At 59.0% G+C, this 18616-nt stretch overlaps 1 protein-coding gene across 3 annotated transcripts in view; it reads right to left on the bottom strand.

Moving 5' to 3' along the window:
- The window catches only part of TTC7A (tetratricopeptide repeat domain 7A), a 132173-nt gene that overhangs the window by 12106 nt on the left and 101451 nt on the right, over positions 1-18616 (bottom strand). For all 3 annotated transcript variants that reach the window (XM_062209395.1, XM_062209396.1, XM_062209394.1), the window contains 3 exons: positions 9445-9561; positions 6306-6403; positions 4238-4372 (listed from right to left, as the gene is read on the bottom strand). In XM_062209395.1, the coding sequence (XP_062065379.1) occupies positions 4238-4372; positions 6306-6403; positions 9445-9561 (350 nt within the window). The remainder of the gene's footprint in view (positions 1-4237; positions 4373-6305; positions 6404-9444; positions 9562-18616) is intronic.

Here is an 18616-nt window from a genome sequence, read left to right as displayed (position 1 = left end):
GCAGTCCCAACCCAGGCCCAGCCTGCTTGGCCCTGGCCCGGCTCATTAAGCTGTTTACAGCTTGCTGCGCTGTCTCCCGAGCCTGCAGGAGGCTGTGCCCGGGCCCCCCTTGGGGACTACTCCCAGGGCCTTCACATCAACACATGTCAATTAGAGAGGCCCCACTCCAGCACAGTCTCTCCTGCCTCAGGGCCCCTTGCCTGCTGGCCGCAGCCCAGAGGACAGGGTCGCTCAGTGCCGACGGGCTGCATCACCAGGCGGGCAGGGAACCGGGCGGCACAGCACAGAGCCAGAGGAGCCAGGTCTCCCCAGGGCTTCGCGCTGCCTCAGGCACCACGGCCGGGGGACCCAGGCCCCTGACCTGCAGCCAGGCCCACGGGTCCAGGGCAGCAACGCACCCCCTTTCGGAACCTCAGTGTTCCTGGGCAGGTGCCCCCGGCTCCTGCTCACTGTTTTACCAAACATGGTGTTCTGCAGCCAGCTGGCCGCCGGACCGCAGCAGGAACCCCGTGGCACCGCGCCCACTGCTGCCTTGACCTTCTCCCTCCTGGCCTGGCCGGACGGCCGGGCTCCAGCAGTGGCACACCCATCCTGGCCGCACTGGCTAGGGCTGGAGGGACACTCGCTGTGATGACTTCCCTGGGATTTCCATGGTCCTGGCAAACAGGGCCTTGCTGTGCTTGGTGTCACGGGAGCCCTCCGCAGTCCCCCAGGCGACGACCTGCCTTCCTCCCTTCTGATGGCCCCTCCGGCCTCACCTCCCTCCCTGGTCACCTCTCAACCTCCTCGCTGGTCTCCTTTTCTTCCCACCGTCTCTCTGCCCCTCCCCTCTTAGCGTCTCTCTGCAGGCTGCACATGGAAAACATCTGTTCCCTGGAGTGCTGCAAGACTCCCTTTCCTTCTTTTCCTCTGAGGCTTCCTGGCGTGACCCCGCACCCAGGGCTGACGGTTCCAGCCTTCCTGCCGTCCCTGCCAGTGACCGGGCTCCCCGGCCTGGCAGGGCATAGCTCCTTCTCCACAGCCATTTCCATTCCACTCTGCAGGGAGGGTCCTGTGCTGAGGAGCAGGGGCCTCCCCTGGTGGGGTGTGCTTCCGACAGAGACCGTCTCCCCTGAGGACAGCAGAGAGCCTAGGCCCTAAGTGGAACTCACATGAGCTGGCCTAGCCTGCCCCATGAAGTGGAGGTCGTGTGGTGACCCCCAAGGAAATCAGGAAGTCAGCATCCTGCTATGCAGCAGACCCTCGAGACACCCAGACTCGCAGAGTGAAGGAGCAGGTGAACCTCTCAGGGAACACAGGTGCACCCAGACAGCCAGGGAGTCGTGGGCTACGGGACCCACGGATGACTTCCTGCCTTGAGAGCAACCTCCTCGCCAGCTCAGGAGGCAATGAGATGGGTGGGGACCAGGAAGAGGTAGAGCAAAGGAAGACAGGGCAAGGAAGCAGAGGAAAGACGAGCGGGCAGGGCCTGGGGCAGGAAGCAGCTCCTCCGGACCATGACGTTATAATACATAAACACGGGCTTTCACTGCAGCCCGGAAGCTTAGCCACGGCTGCCTAGTCTGCCAGACAGACAGCTGGAGGGGTTTCTATCTGCAGGGTACCCGTGCCCAGACAGTGTGGACCAGGCAGTGAGGAGGGAGGCTTAGGCCAGCTCTCCCTGGACCTCCCTATCCAGCTCCCTGTCTCTGGCACACTGCCACTTCCCAGGGACAGGCATGGCAGCGAGCAGGGGCTGGCTCCTGCTCTCTGGAAAGCACCTGTTGGCACTCAGGATTCCAGAGCATCTATGGGGCCTGGTGTCCCAGTCCCACACAGAACCACTCCCCAAGCAGCGACGCTCTCACCTCACATTTCTCACAACTGGAAACCCTCTGGGAGGGTGGTTTTGTTAGTTAATTAAAAAAAAAATCTATTTCTTTGAGAGGCAGAGGGACTCCCATTCCCAGGTTCATTCCCCAGATGCCTGCAAGTTCTGGGACTGGGCTAGAGCCAGAGCCGGGAGTCAGGAGCCAGGAGCTCAATCCACATCTCCCACGTGGAAAGCAGGGTTTCAAATGCTTGAGCCATCACCACTGACGTCTAGGGTCCGTACTGGCAAGAAGCTGGACTTAGGAGCTAGAGCTATGAATCAAGTCCAGGCACTCTGATAGAGGACTGGCTCTCCCCTGGGGTTTAATGGTGCAGACGGACACCCAGAGTGATGAAATATGCGAGTAGTTTGTATTATGGGTGGTTAGATAACAAAGTTCTGGTCATGAGTGCGAACTCCAGGATATGTCCTTGTAGGGAGAAGGTGTCCGTCTTCCTCTTGTCCTCATTTGTCCCATGACTCGGAATGTGAACATGGCAGGGAGCCATTCTGGGCCAAGTGGACAAGAACGGGGACAGCACAGCGGTCATCCCAGGCAGGCAGTCCACAACTCTGGAATGTGATCGCAGCTACTCAGGCATTTCTTGAAGTTGGGGGCACCCCAGTGTGGGTGCAGCTTTCCCCGAGGCACCTGTGGTTCTGGGGCTCCACCCTGCCCTGGGGACTCACTATGGCTTCCATCTTAGAAGAGGATGGGAATCAGGAGCTGGTATTGTGGCATAGTGGATAAAGCCACTGCCTGCGATGCCGGCATCCCATATGGGTGCTGGTTCTTCAAGTCCTGGCTGTTCTGCTTCCAATCCAGCTCTCTGCTATGGCCTCAGAAAAGCAAGGGAAGATGGCCCAAGTCCTTGGGAGCCTGCACCCTTGTGGGAGATCTGGAGGAAACTCCTGTCTCCTGGGTTTGGACTGGCTCAGCTCTGGCTCTTGAGGCCACCTGGGGAGTGCAGCTGCAGGTGGATTGATCTCTCTCCTGTAATCCTGTAACTCCGACTTTCAAACAAATGAACAAATCTTTAAAAAGGAATAAAGAAGATGAGAATCTTGGCCTAAGAGAGGATATGTTCATTACTCTTCTAGATTGTGTACCACTCTTCTTCCCACTTAAGACCCAACAAGCAATGGGGCACAGCCCCCACATCCTAGCCCCTAAGGGGCCCTCATGTGCCAAGTAGGGCAATACTGGCAGAACTCAAATGCTCCCATGTCTAGCCTCCCTGTGAATGCTGGTCCATTTTGTTTTCTAGATTCAGAAACTCCAGTGGGGAGAGAGGGGACACGCTGCATACAAACGCATCCACGCATGAAACATGTGAGGCGGGAAACCCTAGACTCTCAGCTACCAAGTGCGTTTGAACGTTGGCTCTCAAATCCCCACAGCCCAGGGGCTGATCCCCCACTTCTGGTTTCTTACCACCCCTTGGGGGCTGCAGCACCACCTGTGGGGGGGAGGGGCAGAGAGGAGGGAGGAGGGGTGTCACAGGGGCGTGCTGGCCCCGGGAGTATTTTCAGGATTTCAGTTACTCTCACGTCCTCTCTTTATTGCTCTGCTGCTGTTTTATTACATTTGGGCACGTGTCATCTCGGGCTGTGGGTCTCTCTTTTCACGGCCATCGGGTTAAACCATCAAATTCTCTTCCCGACGAATCACTCCTTGGCATTCCCAAGCGCAGTGTGAGGATGCTCGCTGCCTGCTGCACCACACGGCCTTGGCCTCCACCCCAACCACAACAGACACCGCAGAAGCCGAGCACCATCTGCTGAGCACCTACTCCGCACCACACGGCTGCTCCCTTCCGATCAGGACTGGCCAGCGGGGAGCGGGCATCAGGACCCAGGTCTGCCGCCTCCCCACCAGGGAACCCTCAGCGCCTCCGCGCCAATGGCGCTCTATCAAGAGGGGCCCGCACTGGAAGGGAGCCTCAGTCGCTGCCTTCCCTCCACCTCCGATGAACCCTACCCCCAGACCTCCCTCTCTCGGAGGCCTTCCTACTCCATGAACTCACCAGGGTTCAAAGCCCTCCAGGGTTGGAAGCTGACTTTTGAGACTGAGCGGGCTGTCCATCTGTGTGGGCTCTCCTGACCCCAAATCCACTCATGTGTGTATTTGCTGCCAGAGACCCTGTGCCGGGTAGGGACACAAGCACTGCCCCCCTCATCGGGCAGAGAGGGAGAGCCGAAGCCAGACACACTGGGTGACTTGCCGGGGCAAGCAGGAAGAACAGCTGGAACTTCAGCCCCAGCTCTCTGATCCCTGAGTGCTCTGGAGCCCCCGGCTGTGCACACCCCCTTCTCCAGGATGAGACAGGGCTCTGAGTGCCTGGGGGGCCTCAGGTGGGTGTCCCTAGGGCCAAAGGCACTCACCAGCTTGCAGCCAGATCTGCTCCAGCGTGGTCCACAGCTGCGAGGGGCCCTGCTTCAGGACCGAGGCGGGCACGGTCAGCTCGGACATGGCCTCCTCCAGCCGCGAGGCTGCGATGGACGAGGCCCGCTGAGAGTCTGCAGAGTGAGAGGGGACAGGGCTGAGCAGCAGAGCCGGGTGCCCCACGCTGCAGGCCCAGGAGCAGTGACCGCTCCACGGGGAGAGATAGAGTAACCCGAAAACAGCGCACAGACCCACGAGGAAGGGCTACTGACGCCTGCGAGAGGAGCTTTACCCACTACAGATCCAGCCCTACGGAAAACAAAAATGTCAGCAAAGAGGCTCATCCTCCCGCTGTCTGTAGTACCGAAAACAGGAGAAATCACCCCAGGGTATCCAACAACAGAGCCTATAATCACGGAGACTCTGCAGTTGTTTAAATGACAACGCAGAGATAAGGATGTTGGCGCTGGCGCTGTAGTGTAGCGGGTAAAGCCGCTGCCTGCAGTACTGGCATCCCATATGGGCAACGGTTCGAGTCCCAGCTGCTCCACTTCCTATCCAGCTCTCTGCTATGGCCTGGGAAAGCAGTAGAAGATGGCCGAAGTCCTTGGGCCCCTGCACCTGCATGGGGGACCCGGAGGAAGCTCCTGGCTCCTGGCTTTGGATTGGCCCAGCTCTGGCCGATGCAGCCATCTGGGGAGTGAACCAGTGGATGGAAGACCTCTCTCTCTCTCTCTGCCTCTTGTAACTCTGCTTTTCAAATAAATAAAATAAATCTTAAAAAAAAAAAAAAAGATAAAGATGTTGACTTAGCAAGACCTTCCCATTATATATTGGGCAGAAAACAATCCAGTTGCAGAAAAATATCACATTTTATAAAAAGAAATGAGGAAAAACACCTGAAAGGCCCCAGTGGAGAAATTATGGGTGATCTTCCTTTTCCTCCTTTTGCTTTTTTAACAAAGGGGATTCTGACAGCTTGTGGGAAAACGGAATTAAAAGATAAGTTTAACTTGGTGCCAAACGTGCCTGCGATCCATGCATGGTTTTTTTTTTATGACAGAAAACAACATTTTCCAGGAGCATTTTGAAGAGTCCTCCTAGAAAGGGCACACCCGAGACTGCGCCAAGCACTTCCGGGCGGCAGCTGGGGGCAGGCTGGGGCCTCGGCAGCGCCTCGCGCCCTGGCAGCAGTGGGATGACGAGGGCCCTGGTCAGGACAGAGAGGCTACTGACACTCCAATTCCCACGCAGGTCAAATGTGAGCCCTTTCTCTCTCTTTTTCTCGGAGGCAATAAACGCTCCAGTAAACTCAGGAGACCTGGGGCAAAGCACAGATGATTTGTTTCTGGGACAAGCGTACACAGAGTCCCAATAACTGTGCACGATTTGTCCCTCCTCCACTGCGAGAGGGCCACCGGCCCTGGCACCGCCTCCTGGAAGCCTGCAGCTCCACACGCAGCCCCACACGCCTGAAGTCAGGTGCCAGGTTTGGCTTCTGAAATCAGCTGTCACCTGACCGTGAGGGCGCACTGTGGCTCACGCTCACGGAAGTGGAAAGAATGAGCAATGGCTCTGACTACGACTCCACTCACACGTCCATTGCCGTGCTGACTGCTCTTCCGGTGTCTCTGGGGGAAGGTGTTGTGCTTTCGTCGGGTTCTCGGTTTAAAGAATGCGAGTTTGAAGTTCCCGAACTCGCTCGAATTGCATGAGCCATAGGTTTCGGGATGAGTTTTTTCCAGGAAAAGTCAGCTCAGCCACTCCTTTCTACCTGACTCATCTACTGAGGGCAGCAGCTAGACTCTGGGTTCTAGCTCGAGCCGAAGGGGGAACGGTCGCGGTGCTCCTGGCTACCTTTCCACCCCAGCCTCCTCTCTCTTCACCTCCACCCTCCCTGCTGGTTCCAGCTGCCCACCACCTGTCCCTGGCCAGCAGCCAGCCACACCCAGGTGCCTGAGGGCAGCTTCTTAGCTCTTCAGCACCAAGCTCCCTGGGCTGTGGCTGGCCGGGGGCAGTGGTGGGCCTGGCCAGGCTGGGGCAGGTGCCCACAGGGACAGCTCTTACTGGAGTCTGCGTCATGGGCGTCAGGGAGAGTCAGGTGCACGCCACTCTGCTTCTTCATGGTGAGGCCCTCGGTGAAGCTGCCGTCCTTTTCCAGACCTCTGGAAGACAAGGCAGGGCCCGGCCTGGTGAGGGATGGGCTTTGGCAGAAAGAACGAGGGAGCCTCAATCCAGACAGGCTGGTGGGGTGAGAGTTCAGACCGAGAACAGAGACACAGCCAGCGCCACCGGGAAGACTGAGACAACCAGGGCAGCAGAACCGACCAGCGGGGCTCCCATGTCACCCGGGCTGAGTGCTGGGACCTCCCTCCTGTCACTCCCCAGCGCCCTCACCATGTCTAGCACAGTGCCAGGTGCAGAGCCGGGCCTGTGCACTGGCTTCTGAAGCAAGCCTGGACTCCACAGGGCACTGCCAGGGCCCAGCTGCCGTCACCCTCCGCCCCCACGAGGGGAAGGAGGGCACGGATACCTATCTGCCCCAGTCTGGAGCAGCCAGCAGGGCCCTGGTGTGGCAGATAAACGAGCAGGGAGATCCTATCTGTCTCCACCCCACCCCACTTCCCCAGGTCCCCGAGGCTCCCATACCACTGGGGGGTCCTCTTTTCTCACAGTGGGAGATGGGGAGGGGCAGGAAAGAGGCACTGGCTTAGAAGGTAGCGCAATCTGTTGTGCGACCTCTGAAGACAAATGTGGCCCCAGCCAGACCTTCCACTACTGCGGACATCTGTGGCCCGGGGTCCTCCGGCTGCGGGAACTTGAGGAGGACAGCAGCAGAGAGGGCAGGAGAGAAGGCGGCCAGGGTGGCCTTGCCTCCTAAAGGGGCTCACACTGGTCCCACCCGGGCCTGGGGACTCATAGCCATCTTCCCCAGCATCAGCGGAAAGCCAGCCACCAGAACATGGGGGCCCAGGGCTGGTTCCTTCCCCTCTCCCACCCTCAACCCATTCCAAGATGCTCCTGAATAACGTGCAAAAGAGCCAGGGATGTGAGGTGAAAATCATGGGGCCATCTTCTGCCTAGCAAAGCCAGTGGGTCTTTACTAGTTTTCATTTATTTATTTGAAAGGCAGAGTTAGAGAGAGAAAGAGAGTCAGAGAGATCTTCCATCTGCTGGTTCACTCCCCAGATTTGGGCTTAGCTGAAGCCAGGAGCTTCCTCCTGGTCTCCTACTTGGGTACAGGGGCCCAGGTCCTTGGGCCATCTTCTGCTGCTTTCCCAGGCACATTAGCAGAGAGCTGCATTGCAAGTGGAGCAGCCGGGACTCGAACCAGTGCCTGTTCGGGATGCCAACACTACTGGCTGTGGCTTAACCTGCTGGGAGGCCCTGTGTGGGTGGGCGCACTGCCTCATCCTGCTCCTCTCGTCCCCTGTGGCTTAACCTGTCACAACGCCAGCCTCTTAGTTTTCTGACCTTGAAAACGAGCATGACAACATCCATCTTACAAAGTTGTTGGAAGAAGGAAATGAGACAACAGAAGCACATGCCCATCGTGGGGTGGCTTGGAGCAGACCCACAGGTGTCTGCATCCTGTCTTCTCTCTGAGGGCTCCAGGAACAGCCCATCTTGGGACACACTACTTGCCACTCGGTTCTGGGCCAACATGCAGCATGTCCCCTACCTTGAGGACCCTTATAGCCCAGTCAAGAAGAAGAGAAAGTTCAAGCTGAGCAATTAGCAAAGATTCACAGGGGGTGGAGGTGAGGCCAGTGGGGCTGGCCCCGGGAAGAGGAAAGGAAGGGAATATGCCCAGGAGTTCAGTGGGAGGTGAGAGTGGCCCAGACCTTCAGCTACGGACTATGGTCTCGACCCTCGACTGTCCCAGACTTGATTTTATAGGCTCTGGATTCACAAAGGAATCCTTCCTAATCCTGAGAAAGCCAGAACACACTGATCCAGGCTTCTGGTCCAGAAAACCAACCTGGCAGAACCCTGCCCTGCCCTGCCCTGGGCCAGGGAGCCATGGGAGGTTCCCCATAAGTGCTGAGGGGCTGGCTGCTGTGATGAGTTCCTTTAGGCTGTCAGGACAGAGATAGAGTGTGTGCCCCTGGGACAGCACCTGGCAGTCTGCAGCTCTGCGAGACACGGGAGCTAAGCCTGTGGCCAGGGGAGCCTGCCGCGATGGACCACCTGGATGAGCAGCCAGCCATCTAGAGAGGCAGCCTGCTTTGGGGGCAGAAGGGGCACCAGGTCGTCCACCTGCTCAAGCTGCCCCATCTACACGCAGGTGCCCTTCCCACTGTCTATACCACCCAGCTGCCAGGTGGCTTCCTGTCCCCTTCCTGAGACGTTCCTCACCCTCCAGGCTCCTCTGGCAGCTTCCACTCAGTGCCCTGCCCTGCCCTGGAATCTTCCAGCCTCCAACTCCTGCAAAGGCGGGGCCGACTCTGCCCATGGCCCCTCCCCCAGCTGAACACCCTTGGGTCTCCTTTGCAAATTTTGCCCTTAGAGACCTCCCTGCTGAAGTCTGCAAACCTTCTGGGCTCCCACAGCCCCTGTGAAAATACAAATACGCACCAGGGTGGGGGTCCCCAGTGGCCTGAGGGAGATGATGACACAGCCAGCAAGCCCAGAGGTGGGGCGGAGCAGGGACAAGAGGGGCAGGAAGAGGCAGTGAGCCCACCCACACGGGGCCTCCCTGCCCTCTGGGCTTCACAGGCCCAGCCTGGGCACCCCACTGGCTTCGACCAAAGACTGTCTGCAGCTTTAGCCCAGACAGTGGTGTCCTGCTGGGGCTCAGAAAACACAGAGCCCAGGCCGAGGACTACAGCGGGCGGCAGGTGTATCTGAGGTCTGAGCCCCAGCTTCCTCATTGGGCTGAGAACAAAATCTGATAACATCTGAGATATGAGTCCGGGCGGTGGAGGCAATGAAAGCGACAAGCCCAGCCCCTGGCTCAGGTGCTCAATGATGATTTCTCTTCCTTCTTAGCATTCTGGGCTTCAAGTTCATAAATCAGCAAGGTCTTTATGCCCTGCCAGGAAGTTAAAAACCGTACCATGCCAGGACAAGGCCCTGTGGGCAGGAAGCTCCACACTTGCATTTGAACATCCCTCCATCCCTATCTTGCCCGGCACCATGGCCACCACCTGCCAGCGCTGCCCTCCACCCTCTGGTGACCCAAGGGACGACGACAGCCACTCACCCCAGCTGGGAGAAGCTGTACAGGGTCTGCCACAGCCGCAGCATTTGTCTGCAGGTCACCAGGGCTTCCTCTGGGCCTTTCAGCGTCTGCTCCAGCTTCACCTTGGTGAACATCAGGCTGCGGGGAGGGAGGGGGGTCAGTGCGCCGGCAGAGGACCCTGCTCTCACCCGGCTTTCCTCCTCGTGTGAGACCCTGGGGATTCTTCCCCACCAGGGAAGACCGCTGACACTGGGGGTTCTGGTGGACTCCTGATGCTGGCACACAGGACTCCACGGATGCTGAGTTCTGCCTGCCCCGGGAGCCGCCCCTCTGACCCTCGGGACCGCCCAGCTGGGCCCTGGCCTCCCTTTCCTCCGCTCCTTCCTTTGCAGCCCACGTTTCTCGCCGGCCGACCATGACTTGCTGGTGGGGAACAGCAGGGTGGGATTTCTCTGGGTGCTCCCAGAGGGGCACTTCCCTGCACACCTGTGAGCTGGCTTCAGACTCCCCGCTGGATGCTCCCCAGCTTGCCACAGGCATGGTCAGACACCCCTGCCCTCACAGGAGGGACAACTCTTCCTTTCAGAAGAGGGGGTCTGAGTGCTGGGCAAATACTACTTTCCATCTGCTCTCTTCCTGACGAAGACTTCTCTGCTGCTGCACACAGGACATCCCCTGCCCTGTCGCCCCTACAGCTGCCTCTCCGTGCACACCCATCCCACACCTGACTTGAACTCTCATCTCACTCAGGCCTTCTGGGGATGTCCACTAATGAGCACCTGGTGGGCCCAAAGTCAGACACGGAGGTTCCCACTGAGGGGCCGCACAGCCGGCACAGGGGCTTGGCACTCAGGCGCCCCTCCCCTCCATCCAGATTCTCCAAGGGCCCAACGCCCCACCAGCACTGGGAGCCCCCGCTTTCGGGCATGTGAAGCAGAGGACAACTTTTGTCTTCCAGGCAACCATGAGAGTGCACCAGATGACAAACTGCCCGAGAATCCAGTGCCTTATTTCCGACGGGCTCAGTGGGAGGGAGAACAGAGCGCTGGTGTTGAGGAAGAGGAGGATGGGGGGAGAAGAGGTGGAGCCTGGGGGTGTGAAGAAAGCTCCGGTGCATTGCAAGGACTCCCCTGCCATGAGCAGCCAGGGCAGCAGAGTCCTCTGGGCAGGGGACTCCACCCCGGGGCTGGGCTGGGACAGTGCCCGGGCAGCCCAGCCCTGCAGCATTCCTGGCTCCCAGCAGGCTCACTGCCTCCTCAGCATCTTCTCTCTGCCAGGCAGGTCCCCTTCCCACTGCTGCCCCCCCCCCCCCCCATATATCCCGGAGACCAGGGCGGGTCCAGAAGGGGCCAAAAGCTGAGCTGGCGTCACAGTCACTTCCACTGGGGCAGCTGTGTCCTCGCGCCTGCTGACATTCCATTAGCATGAGTGACCCAGAGAGGAATTTCTCAAGCCAACCACATCCTTTCTGGGCAGGGCCAGGCCTCCAGCAGTCACCCACCAGCCAGCCTGAGCCTTCACTGCCGGGTCCTGGGAGCTTCCAGATGAGTTCCTGAGATATCCTTGGTCCGGCCACTGAGTGCGGCTGGAGGGATGGTCCAGGCCATCACTCCAAGCACTCTGTGGCCTTCAAGGCCTTCCTGCCCTGGCTGCCATCGCTGCCACCCTCCCATGAGCTTGGGTACTGGTGCAGGGATCACACAAAGAGTAGCAGCTCCTTGACCCATGGTTGGGACAGACTCTTGGAGGTACCCACTGGGACCTGCCCTTTCCCCTTTCCCCACCATAGTGTGGCCAACAGCTAACCAGATGTCCACCCTTTCTCTGGGTGCTCCCATGGGGCAACCTTCACTCCCTGCACTCCTGCGAGCTGGCCTCAGGCTCCCTGCTGAATGTTTCCCAGCTTGCCACAGGAGGAGCAACTCTGCTGACCGGACAACTAAAGCCCCACTCTCTGCCCCCCTACACCATCTTGCCCAGCTTTTCGGAATGTCCGGAGAGGGCCGACAGAGCCCTGGTGTGCCATCATGGCTGGTGGGCAACACTTCTGGGCCCGCACAACCAAGCGGAGTCGTAGCTGCGGCCAGAGCCTCATCAGAGTGCAGTGCTTCCTGCATGGGCTGGGGCAAAGTGGGGTGGGCAACCTGGGCTCCCACCTGCTTTGAGCAGTGCCCCTTGCTGTCACATACACAGAATGAGCTGAATGTGTTATTTGAATGAAAGTCTCAGAGACTTCACAGAAGCCACTGTTTTGATCCCAGGGTTCCAGTCCTCCTTTAAGAAGCCCCCGTGAGATCCCCTGCCCTTCTGTGAGTGTGGGGCCAGTGTTGGCTCAGCATTGCGTGGCACTACAGACTCTCTTCACACACCGCCATCCAGGCTCAAGCCTCAGAAGGAAGACGACCCCCTGCCACCCCTACACTGCCAAGTCAGACACTGTAGAAGCAGCCTGCAGCCAGTCCACCAATTATCTCATTTTCGTCCCCTGGTACAGCCCCACCTGGACAGCAAGTACCACATTATAAGACAGGCCCCGCCTCCTTCCATCATAGCATCTGCCTGGCTACCAGTGCCCAGCATGGTGCTGAGCACATGGTGACTCCGGCCGCAGCGTGCGCTGGCCCCACGTGGCCCACAGGCAAAGTGCAGGCCACTTCTGTTTCAAACCGTGCAGGAGTAAAGCTTTGCTCCCCATGGCCAGGGCCTGGGGAGGAACCGTATGTTCTGGGCATGACATGAACAGGTGCGGCTTCTCCTGCCTGGAGCCCACCTCACTGAAAGGCATGGTCACTGGGCAAGGCCAAAAGTACTTGAAGATCTCTGAGAACAGTCTCTGAGACCGGAATGCCAGGAACACTGGGCTCCGGCAGCCGTCCAGTGTGCAGGCACTCTGACAAGAGCCGTTCCTGCAGAATCTGTGTCCTCAAACTGGGCACGGTCACCTCACTCAGAGTGAACAGATACTGGCCCAGGAGCCAGAAACCCAAGCCGAGAGCCCAGCTCTGTGGCCGTCCAGCTGGGCATGTGACAGGTAAAACAGAAGTGAAGTCGCCTGCCCACGGGACTCCCACGAGGCTGACCTGGGATGACCCACGAGCAGCAGCCGAGAAACCCCACACTGCATCCAGCTGTCCAGCACAGGGCTCTGCCTGGAGCTTAGGAACCGTCTCCTGCTTCAAACACAGGCCTTCCAGACCCTGCAATGCCAGCTTCCAGGCCAGGAGTCCTCCCACCGCCCCTGGGGTCTATGGTGGGCTTGTGACATGAAGAGGATGGGGGTGGGGGCGATGCACAGAGCCATGGGGACTGGGCCCCGGGGCAAGGCAGCCTCAGCTGGGACCCTCTCTTGAGCATTTCCCTGGTTTGTGAAGGGCCAGAAGCCCACGTGGAATGAACACTGAGGTCTCTTCAGGCCAGACGCCCTCTCCAGGTCACTGGTGTTGCATCGAGATGTGGAAGTGAGCATTCTCCCTGGGGGAGGGGAGGAGGGTGGGTGGCAATGTCCCAGCCCAAAAGCGGTCCCACTGCTAGTGCCGGGGAAGAGGCCAGTCCTAGGAGGCCCTCCGTCACGGTGCTCAGCCTGTCCAGCCTGCATGGCAGGTGTGCCCTGGACCTCACAGGAAGCTCCAGTGCCCAGAGAAGCCTTGTAGGACCTTATGCCCTTCAGCAGAGGCTCTGGGCTCCCTCAGCCACGGTCCTAACTGCCCACCCCACTGACCACCGTGGGGACCTGCTACCTCTCCGGTCACCTGCATGCTCTGGAACCAGGGGTGGGGCTGGGGAGCACAGACAGGGCTCGGCTGACCTGCGCGGAGCCCTGACACCGCTCAGCACCATGGCCTGTCTGTCTGTCTGCTTCTGGCCAGCCTTCTTCCTGTGGAGGAGGTCAAGAGACATCGGCTCTGCTCCTTGTTAGAAAATGGCCTGGCCTGTCCCGACGGCTCTGCTAGGGGCTGCTGGCACCTGCTTCCTCCAGAATGATAATTATTTGTCAGAAGGATTAAGACCGGCAGCCCCTCCCCTCCAAGGCAAAGACAAAGACTTCCACTGTTAAGAAGAGGGAAGATAACAGGGGGAGCCGCCTCAGAGGAGGCGCACATGGTCTTTCCGAATGTGTTTGTACAAACCCCATTTTATAAACATTTATATTCGGCTGATGTCTCTGGCTAAGCAAGCGCTCTCCTGGCCCTGACGTCTTCTCATCCATCCCCTTCCCCAGGGGCTCCAGCTCCTTGTCCCTACTGTGTCCCGCCCCCTCCACGCCCTACGCTGCTCACCCCAGTGCTCCACTCCTGGATGGGTGGGGCATGCAGGGAAGGACACGGACGGTATGGGCAGCAGGTGCATGGGTCCACATTTTTAATTTCAGCTTCCCGAAAGCAGCACCTGCCATAAACCCACGAATACGGTAATGGCCTTGTCCCTAAGGGAGCCACCTCTGCCCACTGGCTCACTCCCTGCCCAACGGGAGGACACAGGCTGCCATCAGACATGCGGGGGTACTTCTGGGCTCTGCTGCTTCCTACCAGTGCCTAACCCTCTCTGAGCGCGCGATGCCCCTGGGAAGCAGGGTCAGCACTGGAACTGCCGGGAGGCATGCTGGGAGGACTCAGGGTCAGGGAGCCGTCCAGCCAGTGCCTGGTGCACAGGGAACCGTGCGGAGAGGTCCGCTGTCACTCTCGGTCCCGTCTTCCCCACTCTTGGCTGGGGACCAAGTCTTTTTGTCTGGGTATCCCCAGTGCCTGCTCTCAGATCACACAGCAAACCTTGGCTGAAGCATGGAAGAAGGAAGTCGTGTCACAAGCAAGCCAGGCTGCAGAGTACCCCGTGGGACCCCGTCCTTTCCAGTACTCCTGGGCCCCTCTGCATATGCCTGGCCCTGGGCAGCTCTGCCTGGGGGCCCTCGCCGCAGGGTGGGTGGGTGGCAGCAGGTGTGGCGAACACACAGAAGTGGGTATTACCACTTTAAAGGACAGTAATTAGTGATTCCAGCGGATGGCTGTGCGGCACTGTTTTAATAAGAGTTCTATTTTTATAGAAAACACATCATTGAGTGAAAAAGCCGGCTATTCTCGGAGTCAGGTGGCCATGCTTCTGGAAAGTCCAGCGCCTGGGCCAGGAGGCCAGGGCCTGGGCACCACGGCACCAGGACCAACAGGCAGCAGGCCCCATCCTGGGCAGCACCAGGACTGGCGTGACCGTGGGCAGGTCACCCACACCCAGACAGCCTCAGTTTCGTATCTGTAAAAAGAGGATAGTAGCATATTTGCCCTGAGATTGCTGTGTGGAAATACAGCACCTAACAGGCCCAGCCAGGGGCTGGCCCAGAGTGAAGGGTCCCACCCACACCGGCCCTCACTCTTCCTGCCCCTGCCCCTCCTGTGTGCACCTGCTCGCCTGGCCTCTTGGTAAAGTGGGAGGAACCACACTCAGCCCTGGGTGTGATGTTGCTAAGGAAGCTCTAGGGTTCAGGTGCAGCAACTTGTCGGGCCCTGCAGCCGACCTGGGTTCCTGCTCTATCACTCATCACCTGCTCCTCCATCCCTGAGTTTCACTTTTGAATCAGGAATGTTGTAAAGACCCCAAACCAAAGAATCCCAGATGCCAGCACGGGAGGGTGAGGGCTGGGAAATGCCACCACCTTAGGGTGTTCCCTCCCATGGCCAGTCCAACTGAGGAGCAGCTGGGAGTGCCAGGTGCCCAGCTTGGGGCTCCCTACAGTGAGGGTGGTAGGCAGAACGGAGGTCACAAAACATCCCATGTGACTGGAAACCAAAGAAAAGAATGAGGCACTTGAGGGAGTGGTCCAGCTGGGAAGTGCGGGGGCTGCAAGAACAAAGCCCACAGCTCCCAGCTCTGTCTCTCATGCCGGCATGTGCTGTTATCAAAGAGTCCCACAGAATACTTTAAAGCAAAAAAAAAAAAAAAAAAAAAAAAAGGTGTCTCAGAGAGGTGGGGAGGCTCCCACGGGGCTGGAAGGGGGCAAGGGCAGAGGCCTCCAGTGGCGTGGGAGGGGCCCAACCTGCCAGGTGCCAGGCCCCACCCACAGGACAGACAGGGGGGAGGGGGCAGGGAGTAGCACAACACTGGGATTGCAATCCCCTGGGTCACTGGAGTGGTTGGAGGCTGCCAGTGGTGCCTAGGGACCTGCTTTCCCAGGCGCTGGGAAAGGCTCCACCAGCGCCATCAGCTGGTTCCGTTTGCCCTCGTGCTCGCCAGGGCACGATTTCCTAAAGGGACTGGGACAGGAGAGCCCCCCTCTGAGGGCTGGGGGCATCGCTCATGCCAGCTGCATATCTCCTGGGAGACCAAGGCCCAGCGCCGAAAGGGCCCTTCTTAGTAGCGTTCCTTACCCTTTACCCCAACAGTTTCCCCTTGGGCCACGGGGGTGCACTGACCCCACCCCCAGCTTTGAGGACCCGCCCCCTCCCCTTTAACATGCTCCAACCATGAAGCGACCAAAACCAGCAGCATACAAGCTTCTGTCTCGAAGCTCACCCTTCCTTCAAAGGCCCTGACCATGGTGAACAGCTCGCAGCTGCCCTGAGAGCCCCCCGCTCCGGTGGGCGCGCCATGTGGCAGGCCCATGGCGAGGCGGGCAAAGCGTCCTCATCTGTCATTATTCTCTGTGTTCTGCACTGACTGATGGCGGACCGCCTCGACTCCCTTCATGGCAGGCCACCTCCAGGTACCTCCAGGTGACTTCCAAACACGAACGTCAACCACACAGAGCCTCTTGGTAACCACTCAGGTGGAAGAACTTCCTGAAAAGGCAGGTTCGGTGGAGCCAAGGCAGGTCCCTGGCCTAGTAGGAGACAGAGAGAAGCGAAGTCTGTGGCAGTGGGCAGACCCCTGGGGAGCAAGGCGGGGGGTGGGTGGGAGAGGGCAGCCCTGCTTGTGGGCACAGCCTTCTCCCAGCGGCAGAAGGCTTTGCTTTGGGGCTGGACCCTGGGCCACAGTGCCTGTTTCCAGGTCTTATTGTACTGTCAGGAAGCCCAGGGCTCAAAGCACCTTTGATGACCAATGAAGAATTATTTTGGGAAAACCCTGCAACTCTCTGCTTCCTTCCTCTCTTTCCCAGACAAAGTAAGCGCTGCCACCCACCCTCCTCCATTTGAAAGTAAGCAGACCACGACCCACAGACTGTGCGCTCTGCCTTACAACCTGCACGCGTCACGCGGGGCAGGGTCCTGGGGCACAGGGAACAGTGCTGAAGTGGCACGCTGACTGTCAACCCTGCTCAGCCAAGGAGGAGCTGACCTCCGGGAAGGAGCTGCCACTGCCGGTCTTACACCCGGCTCAACACCTGATAGCCTGGGCCTGGTGTCCTGCTCGGGGGCTGTGGCTGCCAGACATGGTTAGCAAAGCCGGCAGAGTGATAAACTATGTTTGTGTTAATACCTTTGATTCCAGCCTCACTGGAGTGTTGGTATTTCAAGCATCCTTTTGATGTACTTCAAGAACGAAGAACAATCAAATAAACACACTGGGTTTAAGGCAGACATACTAACAGAAGCCCCGGGACTCGGATCCCTTCTGCTCAGTGGGGCGCCCACTAGAAATAGATCGCACGTAATCTGATGGAAAGGGGAGGCAGGCCAGGTAGGTTGCAGAGGTGGCCCTGAGGTCCAAAGTCAGTCTCAAGGTCTGGCCCCAGCTAACGCTGAGGCTTCAGCTCACATACTTCCCTGAACACCTAGCTTCCCTGGGGCTGACACAGGCCACGAGCTCTGCCTGTGGACAGGGCCACGTGGATGGCTTGCTGGAGAGGCCTCCAGTCTCCAACACCTTCCCCCAGCACCTCGAGGATCAGGGCTGGCCAGCAGTGGCTCCCACGGGTGGGATGTCCGGGGTGGGAGGAGGCAGCCTTGCTCACTGTGCAGACACAGGGAAGCCACTGGCTCCTCTGCTGCCCTACGTGTGGCCTGGGCTCTCGGAGCAAGCCTGGCCAGCTGCCAGCCTGTGGCAGGAGCAGTGACTGACAGGCTGGTAACTGGAAAGCTCCCATCATTAGCCCAGGAACTTTGTTTGGTTACCATGGTGACCTTCACTACAAGTGGCCTGACTAAGGCATGAGGAATCTGTTACCTAAAACCATTGCCCTGCGGAGCCCCTGGCCTCGGGAGGGATGCTTATCAGTGGCCCGTCCCATGACCCCTATTCCTGCCCCCTCCCTGCTCAGGCCTCCCAGCTGCCTCCCACACCCAAAACGAGAAGAAAGGGCTAGAACGGCATCTCCACCTGCATGAAACCTCCCACATTCCTCACAGGGAGGGTGCTCCCCTGAGCCCCCTGCAGGCCTGGCCCTGTGGCTGGCCAGGGACAGGCCAGCGGGCACATGTGTCCCGGCTTAGTCGGAAGCCGCCCAGGGTGTCTGATTCCCACCGTGCCAGGTTCACGCTGTCCCTGTGGGGCCAGCAGTGTCTGCCTCATCACGCCTCTGTCTTTTTCAACCCGAGCGCCACTAACTAAAGGTCATCCCGCAGCACAGAAATCAAGATCTTTGCTTCCTAATCCCTGAATTCAGCGGGATTTTCAAAAGTTGGCCTCCAGGAAAGCTGGCTTTTGCTCCAGGAGTCCAGCGGCTGCCTGTATGGGAACGGTGACCTCTGGGGGCAGCTGAGAGCTTAAAAACCCTTCTCCCAGAGACTGTATCCCGCCTCTGCTCAGGGCTGAGCCTCGTGGCGGCCCCTCCCATTCCACCTCGAGGTCCAGCCCACGCACGGTCCCCTCGGGTCCCAGGCTCCAGTCCAGGGCTATCTGTGGCTGTCTCCAGGTCCCTCCACACTGCCACCTTAGACACAGCTGTCAATTGGCTGTGTGCCCTTCTCTCGCCTGAGTCTCCCAATGACCATGGAAGCAGAGGGGGACAGGGCAGGTGTTGTCAGTTCCTGGACAGATGAGAAAACAGAGGCGCAGAGAGGAGGTACAGTGCAGGTGGCACAAGTGACAGACACAACTGAGGGCCGGGACCTCACTGCGGCTCTCAGTCAGGATAGGCTCATGTGGACAGGGGTCTATCCACCCACCCCCGGCTTCCTTCCCCATGCCAGGCAAGGCCCACCCTCTAACAAACACTGGCCTGCCAGCCTCTTCTTTCCCTGGGGCAGGCTCTGGGATCCAAAGCGCCCAGGGCCACTGTGGGTGGGAAAAAGCTCTAAAGGGAGTCGGTAAGCAGGATGCCACTTGCCAG

This window comes from Lepus europaeus, chromosome 13, assembly GCF_033115175.1.
Source record: "Lepus europaeus isolate LE1 chromosome 13, mLepTim1.pri, whole genome shotgun sequence".
Taxonomy (NCBI): domain Eukaryota; kingdom Metazoa; phylum Chordata; class Mammalia; order Lagomorpha; family Leporidae; genus Lepus; species Lepus europaeus.
The sequence above is the reverse complement of the archived record's forward strand: the minus strand, read 5'-3'. Positions and strand labels throughout refer to the sequence as shown.